Genomic DNA, 22954 nt, shown 5'->3' with positions numbered 1-22954 from the left:
TTCACACAGGTTTCTAGACGAAGTTTTGTCTCTTCAGACAAGATTTACTCATCTATGCTAGCTAGCTCTTTCTCAATTAGCAGAATCAGTCAAAAGCAATAGCTCTTTCTAAAACAGCTTCTACTCAGCAGAACTACACACAACGCGACGCATCACACGCCATCTCAATTTTTGCGTGCTTCTCACGTCACAGCTGAGATTGCATCACACACGTATTACATATATGTATATAGTTTGTGCTCCCATATTATGTTTATTGTTCTCCGAGTGGCGTATAAGTATGGCGTAAAGCCAATACATCTTTTGCTCCGCCGCACTACGATGTGATATAAACGTATCGAACGTTCTCCTTTAGCAAAGCCCGGCAAAGCGGTAGCATTAATCGAGTATTTACGCGGACGACACAACTATGCATATATGAATACATAGAAACTAATACTCTACTTAGCAGTATTGAAACCGAAGGCGGTTTTATAGACGAAGGCACATGTACATACTTCGTTTCATATCTGACGGCTGTCGTCTGCTAGGCGTCTGGCTGGTTAGCTATTGATTAATATTGTTTATGTTCGTACACGCATCGTAGTATGACGAATATGATCTTGTTGCAGGATAAAAAAAAAAACAACAACAACAACAACAACACAGCTTGCTGCTTCAGGGATCGCCAACTACATAGTCTAACATGGGCCAATGGAGAAAGCTAATTTGTTTTGCTTTTGATATTTCGACTGTCGATGCTAGTGGTCGTAACAACGACAGTTGCTCTATATGCGATTATTAGCGTTGATCCGAATGGAGACGCCTCGCTACTGCGGCTGCCGGCCCGTTCCGTTTGAAACTGCCGTTGTATTTCCTGTTTGTACGTATATATTGAAGATGTAGCGCCGATGGTCGCTCGCGTTTAGTTTCGCTACCGGTCGACCCAATCAGGAGTCAAGTCAGACGGTCGTCGATGGGGTCGTTACGGCAATGGAAGTCGAAATAAAAATAGGGCAGTAGAAGCATCTGCAGCTCCGCGTCCATTAGATTGAGCTGCCATCTGGCCGAGAAAATCCACGAAGAGAAACGAAAGATCTGACACAAAGAATAACGCATACGACGCATGTGGCATTTCGTACATTATACTACACAAATAATACAACGACGCGGTACTGCGTCACGATAAATAAGCTGCTCATCATCATCTGCCGTGATTACTGGTATCAGTTTTAACCTGATTGTTGTCTACTTGGCCTGCTCTTCCTTCGAGTATATTACCTTTCTTACCCATACAATAACAGAAACTTCAGTTTTCGCAAACGTCGTGGAAAGCGCGTAATTAATGCGCGTATCTTTTTTTTTACTCTACCGAGTATTAGGATACCATACTCGCGTGGATAGAATAACAAAAAATGAGAATAGAATGTAAATCACCTATTTATATTATGAATCTGCCACGTTTCTAGCAAGTATGAATGCTGGCCTTTGTGATTTTTTTATGTTGTTGTATGTTGCCGCTCTGATGACCCTCACATCGACGCTGTACGCTACCAAAAACGACATCCGCCGCTTCGATATGACTTAGCTTCCACCGCTGATCAAAACGCGCGTCCGAAATGAACACGATACTGTACCTCGTATCCAGAGCAACGACGACCCTTATCCAAAGGCAGGACAATGTCCCAAGGATCCAAATAGTGTCGCTATAATATACGTATGTTAATAAATATAAAATGGTAATGAAGAAACCCACCGTGCGAGAAGAACTTGAAAGGGAACAAACTTGAAAGAAAGAAAGATTGAATAATTTTGACCTTCGGTGCACAGCGCTTGAACTTTATGGTGTAACAGATAAGCTGTGTCGTGCGGCATCTTTGATTAGACTACGCATCAGATATAGATTTATTAGTAATACAACTGAGTTGCACGTAAAACGGTAGACAATGCCCAAATTACATAATTATAAAGCATATTCGCGATGGCAGTAAGTGAAGAAACTCTAATCGGAATCTCTTTGGGGGGTTTAATCTAAGGTCGGCGCCGGACATTTCGTAGGTTTTTCCATCAGCTGTTTTAGAATGTAGGCATACTGATCTACTGAAGGCTTTTGTTTAAAAAAAAAAAGCTTACACATGTACCATGCTAAACAGGGTTAAATGAGAAGATGTTGTAAATGATATGGGTTACAGTCTGTTATCTACGACGGTTTCAACAAATTATCGTTTCACCTGTTTATGATCGACTGGCTTGTTATTTGAAGTTGGACAGCTCCAAGATAATTTCATTACTCAACGCAAAGACATATATATATATATATATATATATATATATGTCTAAATAAGTGTACGTTCTCAGCGGACAACATGTTGAAAACTGCTAAACGTACATGGCAATATACTGCTTTGAATAAACGAATAATGCTGCTGGCAAAAAGAACAACCTTCTATGAGCAAAGCACAAATATTGAGAAAAAGAGAGAAATCACATTTAAACGCATGTTAGAAAAAGGATACAACCATTCCCCGCACCGAATTCATACTTGTCACCATGGCAAAGAAATACTCGTCGATGAACAATGGTTTTCAATTCATCTTTGATGGACTAGTTTCCCGGCCGTAGTATTTTCTATGTGGCTTGTTCCAGGAACACCTGTGCTAGTTGTGGCCATCGGCCGAACCGTAACGAGCCTTCACAGTGGTAAGTTCTGTGCTTGACGACCGGCTACAAGACCAGTCTCATAGAGCATCGCCAGCTGACCTTCATCTAGGGTCCGTATTGCCGCATTACATGTTCTCCTTCTACAGTGATGCGGTGAAACTGAAGTTCGAGTGATGTTATTTAGAATCGACGAGGCCAAAACAATTAGGGGCACACGAAAGCTGTTTAGCTAGACCAATTTACTAAAATTATCATCTAACTAATTACGCAATGAAATACCCCTTGTTAGCATTTTTTTTTTACCCTTTTCTCTATGTGGTTTTTATTGTTTACGAACGTGTCCATGATTATTAGTGCTCATCTATCAATGAAGAAGGTATGCTCATTTCGGCTTTTGACAAAGCGCGTTAAATAAGACACCCGTTAATTTCGTTTTTGCTTTGTACAGAAGAGCCATGTTTTTGGGCTGTCTAAAATGATAGAAGCTCATAGTAATGAGGCGACATCCGGCGTTCTCAGTATTTGAAAGATTACCGGATTCACGACTGGTACAGCGATCTGAGCGACTTTCGGTGCATGCACGTATCAAAATGTTCATACTGATCTATGTGAACATAATATATCAGCATTACCGTCTTTTTCAGAAATGTAACTTCGCTACAAATGGCTTCGCGGTGCTCGAGCCATCTTTGCTTTTAAGATACTCATGATGATGCTGCTTATAGTTAATGTCTTGGTAGTGATTACTGCATGGAAGATAATGGTTCGCCACAAATATGTCTCTAAGATCTAAACAAATATTTTACATTACAGCGCCGAAATTTCATTGGACCAATAGAAGATAATGTTCGATACGTTTTTACGTGTTGTAGCGTAGTTTTCAGCATATTACAAAGGCCTCCTTAAAATTCAGTATCATACAAGCGCCTTGCTGAGCGTATTCTTCTTAGTTCCGATGCTATCTTTGACAGCATCCTGTCAAATAGACTAGTTATAATGTTTAGATTTTTCTCCGGCCTCTGCCAACAGCGTCTTCGATAGCACTACCGCCATCCTACATACACGAATAAAATCGTCGTCAAAGCAGACTATCGCTTTAGATGATTTGATCAAAGAAGAATACGCGTCCCTAGCGAGGCCAACGTATTGCGTCAATGGCGGGGCAGCTTTCGCCATAGGCCGTACGTTGAGATGCTCGTGGCAAAACATCGCTATATCCAATGGGAAAACGTAGAGCTTCTCGCGTATGACCTACTACAGAGACAGACATTAATTGCCAGTCGAGCAGCTCGTTCTCTGATGAACTTCGTCCCTTCGAAAGGGCAAAATCGCTGTGGCCTTTTGTAAATGGACGATTAACAAATGCAGACCCCTCTGCTGGGTACAAAATGACCGGTCGATCGAGCGGAACCTACTCTTCGATCGGACTGTACTACCGACAAAAACGCCAGCAGGTAGCTACAATACAGTACCGCATAGAAGTATTAGCCGGCTGGTCGCCACGTCGATTAGTTGTTGCAGCTATGTACATCTGTAGAAATGTAAAGCATAGGATATTGTCTCCGGTAGAATCAAATAAGTTTCGTTGGGAATACTTGTTCAGTGTTTGGCAATAGACCCTCGTAAAATTAAGTGTTCGGAAGCTAATAGATGAAAATTTTATACAAAATTGTATAACGTTAGATTTTCATCAATGCTGCATGATAAAGCATCTGAGGTGAAAATGAGTTATGATGGCGTTGTCGCCAGCGTGAGTATCGTTTCCGATTGGTCTATAGACTCTGATTCTTTTAGAAGTAAAAGTAAATAATGAAGTTCATATTCAAGGACAAAAAGCACTTCTGGTGAGGTAGTAAACAATGTCGAGAACATGGTACAGTGAAGAATCTGTCTAAATTCGAGCGGTTTTTTTTTTTTTTTTTTTTTTTTTATTGTAAAGATCGTTTAAAAGGTAAATGAGCAATCAAATTATATTCAATTTGTTGCTTCTAGTTTGCTAAAAAAGTTGAAGTGTTGGGCAAAAAACCAAAGAGTCCTTATCCTCTGTTTGAGTACAGCGGAGCTACCTTTACGACTGCAGAATAAAACAACGACTCTATGTACTCCATAGAAATTAAGCAAAATGATTTCTACGTATGATCGTAGCAGAACAACGTCCATACCTGTTCCTTGTATTCAGCAATGCATTCGCGCAAAGGTACGAAATTTCCTATGTTCAGAACACTATGGATAGCTTAAACATCTGCCTTGTTAGGCTCCACGAATACCGCAAACATATGTAAATAAATATAAACAAGCTTAGAAAGACACATGTTATTATTTCAGCAATCAGCGCCATTGCTTTGATAGTTTGTGACCACTTTTAGGTATCCTATATTCTTTTTGTCACAAGCAAGCACGGCTATCGTTGGCTGGAAGGGGCTTTTTTGCGAAGGTATGCACGAAGTCATTGTTCTTCAAGTGAAATGGTTTATATAATTATTATTTACATTATTCTCCTCGATTCGATCAAAAGAGTTCGTCTGTTTAGCACTACATGACGTCTTTTTAACGGATCTAGTTTAGATCAAAGGTTAGAGCATTTTTTTTTGCCAGAGCTTTATTTAAGTAGAGAAAAACCTTGCCGAGTTTCTGTTATGGGGCAAACATGCATATTCACTTAGTTTCATTGCAGAAATACAGAAACAGAAGCAGTTGAAGTTCCACTAACGAGCTTTTCCTTATACCTACGTAGGTCTACCAGATGTTTCAGGTATTATGTCGGCTACTGCCGTTAAGCTTTGCTTACCCTGGACAAGCTGAGGGGAATTCTAATTTAATGTTGCTTTGCTCCTTGTTTTAGAATGACTGCGGGGGTAGCTCCTGACAGAATGGACTGTGGAACTCCACAGCTACCGTCGCCTCAGTATCCTGGGAACTTCTCGCCAGTTCAGCCAGGGGTAACCAATGGCGTACGTCCTGCAGGTGCATCGTCACCGACGAACGGAGGCGATGCAGACTGCTGTAATCTGCTGGATGCGCATTTACTTCGCAAGTTCTCCGCAAGACAACATCACCTGGTTCAGTTACTCACTCCCCCAAACGTCACCGATAGCGAACTTCAAGTGTTACTCGTGCATGTTGGTATGTGACAGCGAGAAATTATCATTTCATTGACTTTGGATACCTGAACAATTTGCAGATCTTATATTTGTTAAACTACTGCATAAAAGATGGACGGGTTTGCTACATTATGTCAACTAAGTGAGGCTTTGTATAACTTGTAAGTTCAGCGATAAGATGATCGACGTTATTTTGAATAAAGTAATGTGTGTACTTGGGCAACGCGGCGTTGCCAATCCGAAACTATGATCCGAAGCACAATGAGCCGATCAGCATCGTCTTCAGTACAGAGAACCGCCTCTATGTGGTACGTTCTCTAGCTGCGAGATCTTCTCGTTCTTCGTTCAGGCTTTGAATAGAAGCTATTCATACGTACATCGTACGTATAGCTATTACTTCGCGTCGAAACGATCACTTGTGTTGGTCCCTTCATCGTTCTCCATTGACATCTAATTTTTGTCGAAATTTATCTGTGATAACTGCCAGTGTAGAAATGTATATGCTAAATAATTTCGCGACGGCTAACACAAACCCAGCTCAGCCGTTTAAACTCGCAACCGTTGACAATTTTAGGTTGGTGAATCAGCGGTGGTTGGCATTCATCAAGGTAAAATGGGCTTTAACCAACCAAAGTCATACGAATTTTTGACGATAAACGGCGATGACAGGCGACCCATCAAAATGTCTATTCTCCCCAGTTGACCGACGAAGGCGACATGCGCATTCGGTTGCTGGTGAATCGAGAAAAACCCCACTAGGCGCTTATTTCCTTTACGAGGCAATTGATCGTACGCGAATGAAGTACTAATAGGCGGAATATGTCCGAAGCAGGATAGCCTTGTAAGCCTTCGACATGCAACTGAAAGACAGTAAAAGAACCAATTATACATGTAATCAGGTTCCCTTATATATATATCGTGCTATAGATTTCTTTGATGGCAACTTTTAAGTATAATATTTCATAGCAACGTGCACTAGACAGTTCATCGGTGTTCCATAATGGGCATCATGTACCTGCTGTATTTTATACAAAATGTATTGGCTGCATACATAAACCAAACTTTTTCACAATCTGCAATTGCAGCCGGCACTGGAGCTCAGATGGCGGTACCCGTCCGTGTAGAACGACGCTCTCCAGGCACGTTCCATATACTCGTGCACGTAGAACAGGCGGGTAATTACGCGCTAGATATTGTCGTTCGCGGTCGAAGGCTACCAGAATGTCCTTTACCATGCAGAGCCTTCGATGCTTCGCGAATACAACTCGCCCAGGTAAAACTAAATAATATTTCTACTAATTCAAAGGGTGATCCATCAAGCTCCACCCATTCTGCAGCGGGATGAGACAATTTCCATTAAGACTCAGAATACAAAGTTTGAATAGAACAACGCCACCGAATGTAACAGAAAAGAAAAGCCGTTTTTGTCTAAGTTACAGTTTTAATAATAAACACAGCTAGATGATTACGTCTATCTATTATTGTATCTAGGTACAACTCAAAGCTTGTGTGAGTCTGCAGTCACCCCCTGCCAAGTGCTCGTTTTGGCCTGATTTTGCCTGGGTTGGCAGCGTTTTGTCCCGAAATGGGCTGCACGTTCGGCTTTGGTCGTTGGCCGAATAATTTTTTTCAAACCTATAAATCTTGCATTCATAGGATATAACGCTAATTTGAATCAGTTTGACCCTTCTTAAACAACTTTTCGCTAACTGTGGACTGTTTCAACGACATTTACCTTCGTTGCTATTTGTTAAATCCTGTAAAGTAGGTACAAAGCTTCATTTAAAACAAGGATTTGTTCTATCTTTGCCGTTTGAATGGAAAACGTTGTTCTTTGCAGAACGGGCTGAAAATAGTCAAAATAAGTGTGTAGATGTGAAGGTCGCAAAATAGATTACGAACAATAGGAAAGAAAGTGTAGTAACGTCATGGAACTACAATAGCCTTAATATTAGAATAACGGGACGATGTCAGGCCAACAGTTTTAGCATTCTTGTCCATGTCCATACGGCGGCTGGGTGACGGATTAGCTATATAGGCAAAAAAACGAGCTAAATGCTATAGATTATCGAATTCACACGGAGCTACTAGACCGGCACGACGTAACGGTACCTCTAGCAAAATTATGGGATGGTGGAAATTTCACAGCAAATCATACGTTAGAAGCTAACTTCTTAACTTAAAGTCTAAACTGCACACTAATGCCGGGTATAAGGCTGAAGATTAGCTTTACATTTGTATAGTGACGTAATGAAATTCAGCTTGTTGGAACTATTGACAATTTAAAAGTTGTGCTCAGATATTTGTTCGTATAGGAAGTTTAGCGCGATGTGGTGACGAGGTTAGAGGATGGATCAACTGAAGCAAAGAAATAAACCCCAGTAAAATAAAGAAGATAAATAAAATAAAAAAAAGATAATGAAAAGGCTGAAAAGGAGTTCCCATGGCAAAATGTCTGCCAAAATAATAAGTAAGCTAACTGTAACTTAGATGCAATACAAGGTAACAGAGTCAAGCTTCTGGGACAAGCAATAAATTGATTAAATCGCCGGTTCAGAATTACTTTAATCGGTTGGTTTATATGGCCTAATAGCATTAATACAACTTTAGCATCAGGCAATAAAATAACCGCAACAATTAACAGACATAGTTGAAATAAATCCATGAAAAAACGCAATAACTTGGTGGTATACTGCGATAGGTGGATTGTAAAGGGATACTTGTTCGTCAGATTGAAGCTTGATCGAAAGTAGATTGAATAGTTTGAAGCCTTTTATATAAAAGTACGAGCGAAGCCCATAAGTTTACCTTATAATATCTATCTACCTACGATTCAGTTGAATGATTGAGGCATCGTCATAACGTTGTGCACGCTCTTGTAACAGGTTCCGGAAGTCGTTGAAGTGGGAAAGCCAGCCCAATTTCACGGTTAGTTGTTTAGCGGTTTATTACGATATTTCACTTCGTAGTATATATATATATACATACATACATACATACATACATATATGTGTATGTGTTGCACGTTCACATCTAATTAGTAGTAATTAAAATTGATATTGCGTGCCATAGTAACATTCATATGCTGTTCATAAAAAAAAGTCAACCAGAGATACTCGTTGGGTAATCTTCATATTCCCACGCCCGCTAGAGTTGCTTTCACCCAATAATTGTTTGTTTGCACTGGGTTTGATGAATCAGTGGATGCGTCTAGGGCAGGCGAAGGCCAGTTGGAAATCTCAGTGAATCACGGCGAAGTTCCGAATCAGGTGGAAGTGCTGTCATCCGGGAAGTGCATCATCTCCTTTGTACCAGAAAAACCTACCAATCACATCGTTGAAATCAGGTAGCGATCTAAGAGACCTTTACGCATAGACGGAAGAGCTACCCGTGAACATATCTCTAGGGTGCGCACACAGGATAAAGTACTACAATGAAGACAAAACTGCGCATTAAGTACTCAACTAACTGCGTTGAGAGCTATCCTTGAGAGTTCTCATCCTCGTTGAGAGCTAACTGTAGGAAAGGAGATAATTGCATTTTTATTACAACAAAATCATGTTCCATCAATCCAGAAACTCTAATATAGATTATCGAGCATAATAATACGCATGGAGCTTAATTAGCAACCGAAAGTAGGGAGCCAACTTTGATTGATATGATAAAACCAACTATATACAGAGAGCGATAGTGAACTGTAAATAAATTATTGAATAGATATATTTATTGATCTAAGCTATATTCATCACTGGTTGTTACTATGAAGTAAATCAATATAATGGTAGGCAATATACAGGCTTCTTGTTTTCCTCACTCAGTGCAGGCATAACAACAGCCGTCAGTTTGCGGCTTGAGGGACAATGAGAGGAGGCAAAGATTTTTAATGCATTCTTCGAGCGGAGATAAGCAAATGCATGGCACGTAAACCTCATGAGCTTCGTCTGGTCTACTCGTAACACGGCATACCTTTTACTTTGATAACTTGCGAGTGCTTAGATAGCTGAAACTTGGAAAACGATTTCTCATTCAAGTTACCTAATCGACAACTTAACACTACACCATTTCTACCAAAATATTATATATATATAGAGATTCATTAGCATAAATACGAGTACGGAGAGGTCGTCTGATAGTGTTTGCTTCTTGATACCGGGTGCACATGTGTCCTTATTCTGCTATATCGACGAATGATCTATTATTATCAATAACAGTGCGCTTCGATATTTCCCTTCTACCAGTATCATGTTAAGATGTAATGTAAGCTAGTATGATTGTGAAATGGAGAGTTGGTGAAATCAAACTTGTAGGTTTCTTAGGTACGCGTAGCTGACCCACTCAGGAGAATGGTCTGCTGGGGCTGGGTCGTCGTTCGACATCGCTCACACATTATTTTCCGCTAGCATCTGCGCTGATTGTGATTATTGTGGTCAGAGTTCGTAGAGATGAGCAATTTTTGTTAAAATGATTAGAACCTGTGTGTTAGGTCGCAGTTTAGACCGCTTTCAACTAGCCGTTCGATGAACAACTTTTACTTCCAGTATAGCTATAGAGGATTTTGTGTTATAATATAGAAATACTCAAACGAAAGTCTACTGGTTTTTCAGTAAATTTCCAGCTTGCCCGAACGAACTACTACAAATGTCTTGGTGTTTCATTGAATTTTTAATCGATACCATGTTGGATGCTCGAGTAAGCTGAATCTCCGCACGCGACCTTATCGAAACTATTTAAATTTAATAATACGTGTAACCTATTTTATCTGGTTCCGTATGCTGTCAATTTACCATAACTTGATCGATATCGATAGGCAGTGATAGAAGAAATTCGTTGACTCGGCTGAATTCAAGAATCATCGAAAATGTCCAACGGGCCAGTTTTCTGACGTTTTTCATTCTCGGCTTCGTTAGGTTTCTCAGAAATAGAGTATTTTTGACAACACGGCAATATTAACTCATGTGGTTTTCCAGCAGGGTACTGATTACCTGGACGTCTGCTTAAGACCTCTCTTGAACAAGCGGCTGGTAAAAGCATATGGTATATGGAGTGAAACAATCCTGTTTCACTTCATATACAGAGAGAGATAAGCTAGCCATTCGATCTGTGAACTCTGCTACACAAGAATTAGCGATCTGTATCGACATAGAGGTGTGTGTTACTTTTAGATAACTGTCTAACATGAAGAAAAAATTGAGTGACGCAGATAGTGCTATTGCTAGTAAAACCATTTTTTTTCCCTTAGATTCAACGGGGTTCTTGTTCCGTGCTGTCCGCTTGAAATCCGCGCTCAGATCGGGCGAAATACGAAAACAACTTCAAAGAGCACGTCAGTTGAAAAAGCGAGCAATTATCGGGTAGATCTCTCTCAGTTAGAACTGGTTCCCGCAGATGAGCCGGTCTCTTTTGCTGTCCGAATTCCTGGGGGTAAGCGGGAGTTAATCCGGGTCAGTGTACTTTCACCGTCACGAAACAGCGTACCGGTTTCCCTCAAGGTATGTGTATCCAGTAATAGCAATCTAATTTAACTTATCAAGCATAGATCCATTCAAGCATAGGTTAAATAGCAAGACAATGCTATTTGGTACCTAATAAATATGCATAACAGACAATTTAAACGGATTCAATGTTTTATTTTTCTTCGGATGGTCATATTTTTAGGCGGCCGGTTATGAAGCAGACGTGGTCACTGTCGAGTTCACTCCTAAACAGGTACCTAGTATTGTCTTTGGGAGGACGTGTTATTTTCTAACAAGTGCAGTCCCGATCGCCGCGTAACAATACATAGCTTCTCAATTAAACGTTTATATTTTATGGTGGATATTATCTATTGATCATAGGTGGGCGTTCATGTCGTCAACGTCGAATACAACGGGCAAAGTCTCGATGGAACACCGGCCAATGTGAGATGTTTTGATTCGCGACTTGTGCAGGTCATGCGCGCTCCAAATGGGGCTGTCGGGGAAACCGTCGAGTTTGTCGGTACGTAGCGTAATTGCACAATATATTTCGGTACGCTAGCCTTCTCCTGGGGCCTAACGGGGCCATTTTTAATGAACGCAAATCTTTTTTACGTTTGTCGTGACTCCACCGACTCGAAGCAAAGACCCGCATACTAGTGAAAAAGCTTATTCAAGACATTTACCAGGTTTTTTTGACGCTAGAAGTATGTAAAGCCCACTTCGACAAGCCCCAGTGGTAATAGGCTAGAGGAACCTTGGGTATGCCATCTAACGTCTGGCATAACTCGTATAACTAAGAGTAAACTGGCATAGCTAAAAGTAGAAAATGCAAAATTCGTAACACGTGGGCACTGCAGATGCGTTGGAGCGACGACTCTATGGAAGCCACTACCCTGATTTGGTTATCACTCTCTGCCTAATTTCTGTAAACTCGGGCCTGCTTGAATACCCTAAACCGAACACTTTCCTTAGAATTTCTATTAGAAATAGGCCTAGTAGCAAAGGGCAGTCTTGAAAATCAACGAGTTTAACGTCTTATATCATGCAATTTCGTTACGCATCTTTTTGAATCCATATTGAGCAGACATTCACGGTCTAGGATAAGTAATAATGTCAGTAACAAGTGATAACAGCGATATCTATTCAGTTCAAGGTAACGTGTCTTAAAAAGTCTTAGCACGCGTAATCTAATTCATGTGTATAGTCAACAAGGCTCGCATCTTCTGCTCCACGTAGTATTCGGTAGGGGGCTGTACCACATCTGCGAAAGAAATGGTGCCCTTTCAGCCTGACACGGCATCAGTTGCCAATTACTATGATCAGTTTTCAATTCTACTACGCGCGTAAATTGTGCCACACTACCCTCGTTCCTTGATTCTGTGATTTAATATCTTATTGTTCTTTTTTGCGGAAACTTTATTGCTTTGCCGCACTTGAAGTTAAACAGCAGTCCCGTAAATGTATTCTCCGATTAGTCTTCGAATTGGGCAGCCGAACCATTTCTGCTGGCCGCGGGGACCGTTATAGCTTAACGACGGTTTTGTAACGATACTTGCTTACTGCAACTTGAGCGTTTCTACTGGCCCAGCTATTACGGGACCGCTATCGTATGTTGCTGTTGGGCTTTTTTTGCTCAAGGCGTATGGCTTTATCTGTTCCGGAGTAGCTCGATTGGTCGACTACAGCGTGGTCGGCACTCTGGTCGATGTTGGCGCTCGTAGCTACAGCAAACGTGTCCCATTCTGTCACTTTTCTGCTCGCGCCCTGTGCGTCTCTGTGTTAAATGCTACAACAGTGTTGTGTCCGCAGGCCAGTTTTCTAGCGGTTCCGTCCCGCCCTGTACGAATCTTTAGACCCCGCTCGCATCTGGTCGACAACAGAAAAAGAAACATGGCTACAGTGGTGTGCCTAAAGCAACGCTGACGCCGAAGCTGAGTCCAGCCAGCGCAGCCGAGACGAATCCCGCATCATCGGCGACGTCGCGCCGAAATAGTAGTTGCCGCTGCTTAATATTGTATGTACTGTGTGAGCGCGTGCTGTTTTGCGACGTCGCAATGGCGGTGCCAGGCCGGGCATCAATGGGCTTGACCCCCAAAGAAAGCGCGGCCGCCGGTCCGACCCTAAACTGCCGAAAGGAAACACCATCACTGTATCCGTCCTTCTTAACGCTAACCGCGGTTTTTCGGTGTCAGTATCAATGTCGTCTTTGAAACAAGACGTTCCGTGGCCTCTCGCGCAAAATCATGCGAAAAATACCACTTCTCGTCCTTACGCTCCGAATGCTGCTGCTGTTGCCGTTATGACGTAGCATGTCATTGCTAGCATAGCGAAGGTTTTGATTTGGTGGCATCTGCTGGGAGGGTCCGTTTTGTCCGTCTAACCTGACAGGCCACGCTGTACGATTTATATGGCAGCAATCGCGTTGTTCGCCAAATATAATAATGGCTTTGCACGTTTCGTACGGTTTATTTTTCTACCGCGGTCGGAGCTATCGGAGTCAGTACTATTTGAATCCGTCAGATTTGCTTGGTGTGCCTATAACAACACAGGAAACACATTTCGATTCAATAGGTTCCTGCTTGTATGTGTATGCGATACCGAACGTCTATAGGTGTTATGGACAATTATCCTCATTATAATGGTGTTGCTTATTATCTACAGCGGAAAGGATTTGACCACAGGATCAGTTAAGCGGGAACTGTGATTTTCGTTCTAACAGTGAGTGAAAACAGCGGATCCAAGGTGGACTTCGTTAGCAGTTGGAGTGGGTTAGGACTTTGTACTCGGGCATCGATAATGTAAAAGCGTGTCCAGCTGGGTTTTCGTTGTAATGTTATTTCATGGCATTATGCATAAGTGCAATTGCTAGCCTTTGACCAGGAAACCGTCGACAGCAGTTGGAAATCTACAGGACCAATTAGGTGATATTCTAAGCTATGTTCAGAAAGTATTTCTTGGCTGGAAACCTCGTTAAGTATGAGTTTTATTTGCTTTATTCCACATCATTTGCCATTTTCCCCTTATAGTAGTGCTTGATTTGGGTTAAAGTATATAAAAAAAGCTCATTGCCGGAATTCTAGTCTAAAATTAAGTGGTTAATAAAATGTCTAATCAAAATATATAGAAGATTTGATAATTTCACTGATAGTTTCCAGTTATAACTAGACAAATGATCAGAGCACTGATGCTGCATACCGCCATGTCCCCACCGAAACAGATTTCACGTCAGTATTCATTTCGGATTAAAATGGTGCTCCCTGAACCGATCTTTTGCTTGTTATCATTCGAGGAAAGATGAGATGCAGCGAGTAAAAACATTATTTTAATCGTCTCTGACCGTCAGCCGTTGGTCATCTTGAGAGTACTGTGGGAAGGGGTTAGGAAGAAAATGCTTTGCTCCGATTTCTAAATAAAGATCAAAGCTTCTTTCTTTTGTTTAGTAAGAACATGGCATAACGGTCCGTGATTTTTTCCTTGCAGTAGTACGTACGTCTGCAATTAGAACGCATATATTGTATGCCAACTGTCACTCCTCACGCTTGTTTGGTAGCCCAGCAAAACACCCAAAATAGATACATCAATGTACCGAGAGTGTTACCTCAAAGAACAGTTTAAAAAGACGGTAATTTAGCTTTTTTTTTCTTCTTCTTCTCTCCATTCTTCCTCTATTTCATTCCTCACTGATAAATGTCTGTCTAAAATAATATTATAGTTGATGCAAGTTCGTCCGGAGAAGGGAACCTGGAAATCACTGTCAATGCTGGCGAAGTGAATGTTCCGACGCAGGTCCGACCTCTTGGAGGAGCCAAATTTGCTGTGTGCTTCGTCCCGCAATTAATAGTTCCACATCAACTCTGTATAAGTTTCAATCAAAAATCAGTTCCAGGTAATATACGCCTAGAAAATTAAGTAACTAAACACGCTTTTTTTTTTTACACGCAGCCGCTATTTTTGTATCTGCTAATCATCTATAATAAACAAGCAGTTTTTTGTGTCACAGTTCTTAAATCACGCGCCTTCATTAGTCTTTATTTTGTTGATGCCTAGTCCCAAACGGATCTATTTAGGATCTATCTAAATATAGTTGATTGATATTGATGCCTCATCGATATACTTACTTCATGAATTGAAGGTTGCCTATGAATTCAATAATGAATTTTCAGGATCTCCATTTAGCGTTATTGTCTCTGAAATCGGAGTTCCCGATCATCATCCAATTGTTAGCGTGATGGATGACGATGGTCTCTGTTCGGCTGTTAACTGCCCAGCTAAGCTGGTATGTATGGATTCAATTACTTCTTTGCCCCCTTCCGTTGCTTTTGCCCTTCTCTAAGCACGGTCAAAACGAACACCACCACTAAGGCTCAAGAATACACACAGGTCACAGGATATCGAAGTTCTGCAAATACGGAACTAAACTTACGACAACTGAGAGATTTACTTTTCATTAGCCGTTTACTAATCAATGGTGAAGATTTTTGATATAACCATTGTCATACCAAAACGATAGATAGTTTCGATAGATTAGAAGCAACGTAATTTCGAATGGCGGTTGATCCAAATAGTTGACTTCTTTCGCCGCAGCTTCTTCAAGGCTCTTACGTATCACCCGCGCAACTGTTTGCCCGAGTCACGAATCCCGATGGGAGTGTAGTTCCCTTCTCGCTTCGTGAGTCACAGGCTCATTATAATGCGGGAAAAAATGGCGCCGAGCTTGTTGATGAACAACTGGCAGTCGAATTTACCCCGGCGATGGCGGGTGAGTTTTATGCAGGACAAATGTAACTAATTGGACAGTCGTGACATTGAATGTTTGCATATCGATTACTCGAATATCGATGCACATTGGGGCGAGCCGTACTTTCTGTATGGGTTCTACTTGAAAAGACCAGAACACTGACGTTCGTTTACATACGTGAACTTAAGCCAGATGCTTCTACTACGATTACTAGGAACAGCTCATAGACCTAACGCTTTTGTTTTCTGCAGGAGAGTACCGAATTGAAGTACGATTCCGCGACCAGCCGCTGGCAGGCAGTCCGTTTATATGGAAAGTCTATGACGTGTCCCGAATTTGCGTTAGTCAAATACCAGCCCAAGCTACAGTCGGTAGCATCGCGTCATTCCTTGGTAAAACTATGCAATACACTTAATTTCAGTAGTAGTATCGAAGGCTGAAATCTATGAGACTCTCTTTTGATGACTTTGTGAAGCATAAACGACTTGCACACCTCATAAAAACTCTACGAAGATCTGGTAACCAAATGTATATAAATTGAACTATCCCGTCCAGTGTGAAACTGCTTTGAAATATACAGTATCAACATATATGAACTAAATTCAAGCACGGTTCGAAATATCCTACGGTACTTTAGTTGAAACGGCTGGTGCGGGGCCTGGTAACCTGGAAGTAATAGTTAACCGAGGACGCGTTGCAACAAACCCTCAAGCCCAAAGCGCCTCGCTCTACTCTATTCATTTCACCCCACAGGAAGCAGGACCACATGAAATCGACGTGAACTTCAACGGAGAAAACGTTCCAGGTAATCCAAGTTCAAAAAATATTGATGCAACTTCGAAATCATTGGCTCTGATTAACGTTTCTGTTGTCAGTTTCGTCGACGCATCGCTTCTCTACGCAATGTTATTGTTTCATTTTTTTTTCTCCCATTTTAGTATACTAAATGTGGCCTCTCTAATAATAAGTAACGCTTAATTGGCTTCCGAACGAACGCGATAATAATGGTTAACAAACACGCTATCTTTATTATCACAGGTTCACCCTTTACGTGCCAAGTTGTGGATCTTTCGTGTGTTTCTGCTTATGGAGATGGTGTGGATAGATGTCCCGTCAATTCTCTTACCACATTCAAGATCACCACTGCTGGACAGGTCAGTTGACAAACATATGTGCTAGAATACGTTGTCTTCAAACCGTTACTTGGAGATTAGTAAGAATTTATACGATATATACAACAACTCGAGTTTGCAAAAGCTTGATTATCCGATCGCGCGGCGTCACGCACTTAGAAACAAATCTGCTCGGTCTTGCGATCATCAGCGTCATTGTTCTTTAACAATGCGACACGAGGTGATTGAGTGAGGCACGTGCGCTTCGCCTATGACGCATTGCCGTTACCTACACAAAATCAGCTGATTGCGTTGTCTTCATCAAGATTCGACTTTGTTAAAAACACAATGAACCTTTTTACCCAATGCATTTAATTGCTACTATAATAAATCAGTACTCTTTTTGTTACCGTAAAAAGGATCCAAGTCGAGTGTAGTCTGTCTTTTAACTTTAGTTGATCGTGTACAGTTTTATCGTGCAGAATGTCTCAATGTCGCATGAGCATGTGTGCTTGCAAACGTGCGATGGCCCGCGCTGGTGTAGAACAAGATCACTCCATGGTTTTACTTGATAGTATATCGAAAGTTGAGCCACAGCCTCGAAGAGGTCGTCGAAAGCTAAGACGTTCCTCCATACTCAAAGCAATCTGGAGAGCTCTAATATGCCGGGTAACGTGTCATCCTCGTAAGAGCACGAGTATAGTAAACAAGCTACTCAGAAATGAAATCCCCTAACACAGTTCTGTCTGTTTTAGTGGAACGACAGCGTGTTATGGTAAAAGCGATCGTGACCATTTTTAACTGTTGTCCTGATGCACTTGCCGGACCTAAACGTTTTTTAGTTTGAAGGCGCGGCGCAAGGCCATCGTGCCGATTTATATCTATGCGCAAATTTATCTAAAGTATATTTTTGCCAGCCATTTAGACGTGACGCTAATCTATTCATATTCGGTATTAAGAATATCATTTTTTTTTTCTATATTTTAACGATGGATCTCAATAGGCTGGAAAATATTATTTGAAAAATATACAATCCTGTTTTGAAATATGAAAAAGGACCAAGTATAGACACTCAACGACATGAGCAGCTGTCACGCTAGACGCTAAGTTGCTTTAACGATTACTGGGTTATAGAACCGTTCGAAATTGTTATACGTAGAACAAAACAATTTAGGTGGTATACTCATCGATCTAATTTAATTTGATTCATCAGGTATAATTTTCATAGACGAAATAAATATCGTAGCTAACAACTGCATTTTTATAAAATTTATAGGACATTGGTCAGATGGCCGTGGGTGTTAGTGGTCCTGGAAACGATCGAGTTCCCGCCAAAATGGTTGGAAACCCTCAGATCGGATACACGGTCGAGTACACTCCGACGGAAGTTGGTTGGTGCTCTCTATTTAAATAACTCATACAGTTCTGCCAGTTCTGCTTTAGAGTTTTTCTGTACGCTCTTTGTGACTCGTAGTCTTCATTAACTATGAACTTCACCAGCAAATATTTAGCAGATCTGCTAGGAAACGCGAATCGTTATGGGCTCTACAGATCTGTCCCCGTGATAGCTTAATAGGTAACGCATCTGTCTGTCTGCTGATCTAAAGGACGTGTTGTGGTCTAGCTTCGGTTCGTTTCGTCTGATCGAAAACGCTAAATATTAAGGTTATATCAAATATAATATATATTTACTTTACATCGTCTCTGCGTCAGGCGACTACCTCGTGGATCTTCGGGTAAATCAAATTCCCGTGCCCGGCTCCCCCTTTATATGCAAGGTGTGTTATTTTATACTTAAAGTTTATCTATTGATTATTGTTGTATATTCGAAATTGCAAACAATTGTTGTTTCATTTGCGCATATATAGTTCATGAGCGTTCATACTGTTTCAGTCGATACGTATACCATAGTGATGATTTAGTAAAGCCCTATTTTTGGAAATACCGGTAATTCTCTCCTTTCTGAAGGTGTACGATCCTTTGATGGTTCGTGTTGAGGATCTGGGAGAAGGGACCGTTGGCAGACCATTGTACTTTAGCATCGACGCATCTGCAGCAGGCGCTGGAAACCTGGAAATTATCGTATCCGTAGGAGGACGAAACGTGCCGAATTATGTGCAAAGTGAAGGCAACGCTCGTTTTAGAGTGAATTTTAAACCCAGGTAAGATTAACTTTTTGCCGGATAGTAATTATGAAAATGGCACGCAAAAACCAGAGAGCGCACTCTGTTCAACTGACATTGTAGGAGACGAAGACTAGTTCCGTTTGATGATTCATTTCTATATTCTATATGATAAGACATATTTGGCTTGTCTCACTGATATTGTAAGCAAGTCGTATTAATGTTGACAGAGATTTTATGGCTTATTTAGATGGCGACACAGATTGTTATAAATTCTATAATTTCTTTCCGTATGGTGTGTAACAGTGAGCCGCTCGTACACAGCATCTCGGTTAAATTCAACGGGGCGGCTGTACCTGGTAGTCCATTTAATGCTATCGTTCATGACTGCCAGCAAAGTCCGGTTAGCGGATCTGAACTGAGGATGACCTCTGTGGCTCGCGGAGCCCGGTTTGTTGTCCACTCAAAAGGCAGCGATCAGTCAGTGCACGTTAAGGCCACAGGTATATGAGTAAACGTTAGGGACGATAAATACTGTTTTGCTTTATGTTCCGTACATTTTCGCTTCAACGTCTTTATAACTAGCTCAAGCAAACACGACTATACATTTACAATTAAATGTATGTGTTCTTCACTTAAACCTAATGCAGAGACGTGTAATATTATTGAAAAGGTATAGAGTTGTTCAGTTGCTAATGTACATATCGTTTAGCTCCAAGTGGTTCGGATATTCCGGTGGCCCTTACGAAAAACAACACTGGAGATTACTCAGCAGAATTTCACCCGCGTGAAGTCGGTCCGCAGAGGGTGGAGGTCCTTCTTGGGGGCGAACATGTGGCTGGCTCACCGTTCGTTTGCAATGTGTACGACGTAAACAAGGTCAGTGAAATGCACAGACCCGGCTGCCCAATGGCAAAAGAGCTATTCTATCCCATGCCAGTAGATCGTAAAGTCTAGCTGTCAATATAAAATTTCTGCACAACCTATATGGAAGTATGAACGAACTAAAGGATACGACACCTGCTTAGAAACGGCGTCATTTTTTCATAGTGGCAGTATTTCTTTTTTGGTTAAATTACAATTCATATATCGAAGACTTATAGAAGCAACTGAGGACAAGTTCCTATAATATACATAATAATAGTATATTTCAGGTCGTTGTATCGGGTCTAACACGTGGAATTGTAGGAAAACCCGTTGTCTTCTTAGGTTAGTATTCACTCTGTTGCTACTTCTTTAAATAATTAGCTTCGAGGTACCCATATCTTAGAAATATCGATACAAATGATAGATACAAAAGCGTACATGGAAGTTTTAGGGTATGCGCCTCTTTATCTTTCAGTCAGTGTCGTTTGTTTCCGGCAAATTTAAACGTTGTTACTTCATTGCAACCTGTTTTGCTTTCATTCGTTCTTTAACACAGACATAAAGTCATAACGCTAAGGTCAATTACCAGAGCTAATTTTTTAGAGTTTAGATCTTTCAGGCCCACGCTAAATAAAACATTATCGTTCGAAGCGATCCTAGAAACCGTGTTACCGTGAATTGCTTTTCTGCGGTGTCCTTGATGCGGTTCGTTTCCAACATTAGTTCCCTGAGACTTGAAGATCTGTTTTACCTAAACAAGCATTTTGCAACTGCACGTCACCGACGACAAATTTAGGTACTTTATACTATATCACACTCAGATCATACCCCACATCCGTAAATTATGAATCCATTTAATCGGTCTACACTACGCAGGCAGCAGTACGTGGAAGGTGCGAAATCGGGTGCACCAGTTGTTAGAGGGGCGCTCGGCACTCTGATGAATGTGGGAGGCCAATAACCCGAACCTACTGATAATAGTCAGAATATCTAGTTAGTAAATACGCAACGCTCGGCTGATGTCTGAATTTCATACAAGATGGGATTGTGCGTAGCTTAACGGCGAAGGATTTCCAATGACTCCTGACATACGACCTTGATCCTTATTATCTACATAACAACTTACAGACAGACAGACAGACAGACCGACCCAAAACTCAACGACATTCGGGGGATTTTCTCTGCAGACATTTTGTTGTTTACGGTGCCTTCGAAGACGATAACTTGAACCCTTAATTTCGCACACGAAAGTAAAAATTTGCCAAGAGACAAGCGGTTTGTCTGCTGGTAGGTAGGTAGGTAGATAGATTTGGTGGAATGTTTGCCGTTAAATCTAGTGATTGATTCGTCTATTTACTATTATAGTTTATAGCCTGCGGATAAAGTGACCTTCACCTTTGCCTTTAAGCTCGGTCCATATAGTAGCTTATGTCCCTTCGCCATCGTAAACAAGTCAAGGTTAATAGACATATCTTGGTCAACGTGTCTCCGATTGGTGTCTTTGGTAATGATTATTGTGGCCATTTAACAGTGGATGCGTCCGCTGCGGGTGAAGGTACCCTCGAACTCGTCGTATCTACACGTCAAAGTTCAGTCCGTGCAGAAGAATCGATTCGTGCGCGTGGTGTTTACAATATGACGTTCTTACCGACCCAACCGGTTCCACACTTCGTCAACATCACCTTCAACGATGAAGACGTGCCAGGTATGCTATCACGATGTAACCAATAAGCCCCAAAACGCTACGAATTCATTTAGCGAAAATTCGTCTCCTAATCAGAAAATCCAAAGCCATCCTACCCAGCCGCGGTTAAGATGAATACTGTATCTGACTTAGAATACTATTCAGGGTTATATATAGGACCGGAAAATAGGACTGAGCCTTACTTTAGAATTGGTGTACAAGCTACACTGTATCAAAGTGTTCCTCGAAAAAAAAAAAAAAAAAACCTGCCGGCCCAGACGTGCTGTCAGAAAGCTAGCAGCGTTCGGTGGAGTCAATCCGAATATGCCAGGCAATAGGTAGTGGGCAAATTATTTATAGATTTGATATTAAAATGGAAACTAGACAAACACACGCCTATTTAGTGTTGATGTTTGCGCCATCGGTGCATCATAGAGGGTGGGCGTAAGGGAAAAAATGAATCCATAAAGTAACTTATCTTGTTTTTATAGAACTTTCGCATTTGGTGTATAACGTAACGTAGCGGAGAGGTTTTATGAGCTAAGCTAAAACGTAGTTTTTTTTTGAAACTAGAAAAGGAATAGATGTAGCTGACATTTTTGACATTACACAAAGTTTTTATTTTCTACTCATTTTTACATGCGGCTCACTTTCCAATCTTTAATATGAGTTTAATAGCTTAAAGTATCCAGCTATATTAAGCTGGCGCTTCATCAACGATGATTCGTAGCATAAGACGTATTACAACGTTTTGTATGTTCGCGCAATTGCCCACGTTTGTGAAAAACAAATATTCTTATGGGCCGATTGTAACCCATATTGCTTGGAGGTTCATTGCACTATAAGTGAGTTACACTATATCAGTGTATGTGTTTTTAAACTGGGTCGTTTGTTATTGCTATAGCCGGCGCTATCACCGTTGCAGTGAATGAATGGCAAGCACAATGTGTCTGTGCTCCTTGCCGGTTCGCTACTTAGATCCCATCGGGGCTGTCTGCCGTCGACAGAATGAACGGGCAAGAGAAAAATAGCGGGACGCTGATGATGGTCGTCGATCACAAGCGGAAGACAAGCCCAGCAGGTAAACGTACACAAATCGGCCAGCAGTTACCCTGTGCCTAATAGCGCCCGACGACTGCCATCTCCCCATCGGGTGCACAATTGTCACACCGTATGACTTTTTTCAAAATGCAGTGTGGCACGATATGGCTGCTACTGTTCTTCTCAAAACTG

General features: G+C 41.3%; 1 protein-coding gene across 2 annotated transcripts in view; it reads left to right on the top strand.

Annotated features, from left to right (window-relative positions):
- Window positions 1-22954, top strand: part of LOC111263726 (filamin-C) — a 46736-nt gene that overhangs the window by 6173 nt on the left and 17609 nt on the right. Inside the window, exons 2-21 of one of the 2 annotated variants that reach the window (XM_022839081.2) lie at window positions 5483-5763; window positions 6827-7014; window positions 8627-8669; window positions 8943-9087; window positions 10981-11230; window positions 11397-11447; window positions 11576-11717; window positions 14910-15083; window positions 15361-15473; window positions 15782-15956; window positions 16187-16327; window positions 16573-16740; window positions 16974-17089; window positions 18324-18438; window positions 18761-18825; window positions 19016-19209; window positions 19477-19673; window positions 19883-20049; window positions 20325-20379; window positions 21569-21742. In XM_022839081.2, the coding sequence (XP_022694816.1) occupies window positions 5484-5763; window positions 6827-7014; window positions 8627-8669; window positions 8943-9087; window positions 10981-11230; window positions 11397-11447; window positions 11576-11717; window positions 14910-15083; window positions 15361-15473; window positions 15782-15956; window positions 16187-16327; window positions 16573-16740; window positions 16974-17089; window positions 18324-18438; window positions 18761-18825; window positions 19016-19209; window positions 19477-19673; window positions 19883-20049; window positions 20325-20379; window positions 21569-21742 (2953 nt within the window). In that variant the 5' untranslated portion in view covers window position 5483. Of the gene's footprint in view, window positions 1-5482; window positions 5764-6563; window positions 6583-6826; window positions 7015-8626; window positions 8670-8942; window positions 9088-10980; window positions 11231-11396; window positions 11448-11575; window positions 11718-14909; window positions 15084-15360; window positions 15474-15781; window positions 15957-16186; window positions 16328-16572; window positions 16741-16973; window positions 17090-18323; window positions 18439-18760; window positions 18826-19015; window positions 19210-19476; window positions 19674-19882; window positions 20050-20324; window positions 20380-21568; window positions 21743-22954 lie in introns of those variants that run through there. The other variant, XM_022839082.2, reaches the window with a different exon arrangement.

Source organism: Varroa jacobsoni, unplaced genomic scaffold (assembly GCF_002532875.2).
Source record: "Varroa jacobsoni isolate VJ856 unplaced genomic scaffold, vjacob_1.0 scaffold_787, whole genome shotgun sequence".
Taxonomy (NCBI): domain Eukaryota; kingdom Metazoa; phylum Arthropoda; class Arachnida; order Mesostigmata; family Varroidae; genus Varroa; species Varroa jacobsoni.
This window is presented reverse-complemented; position numbering and strand designations above follow the sequence as displayed.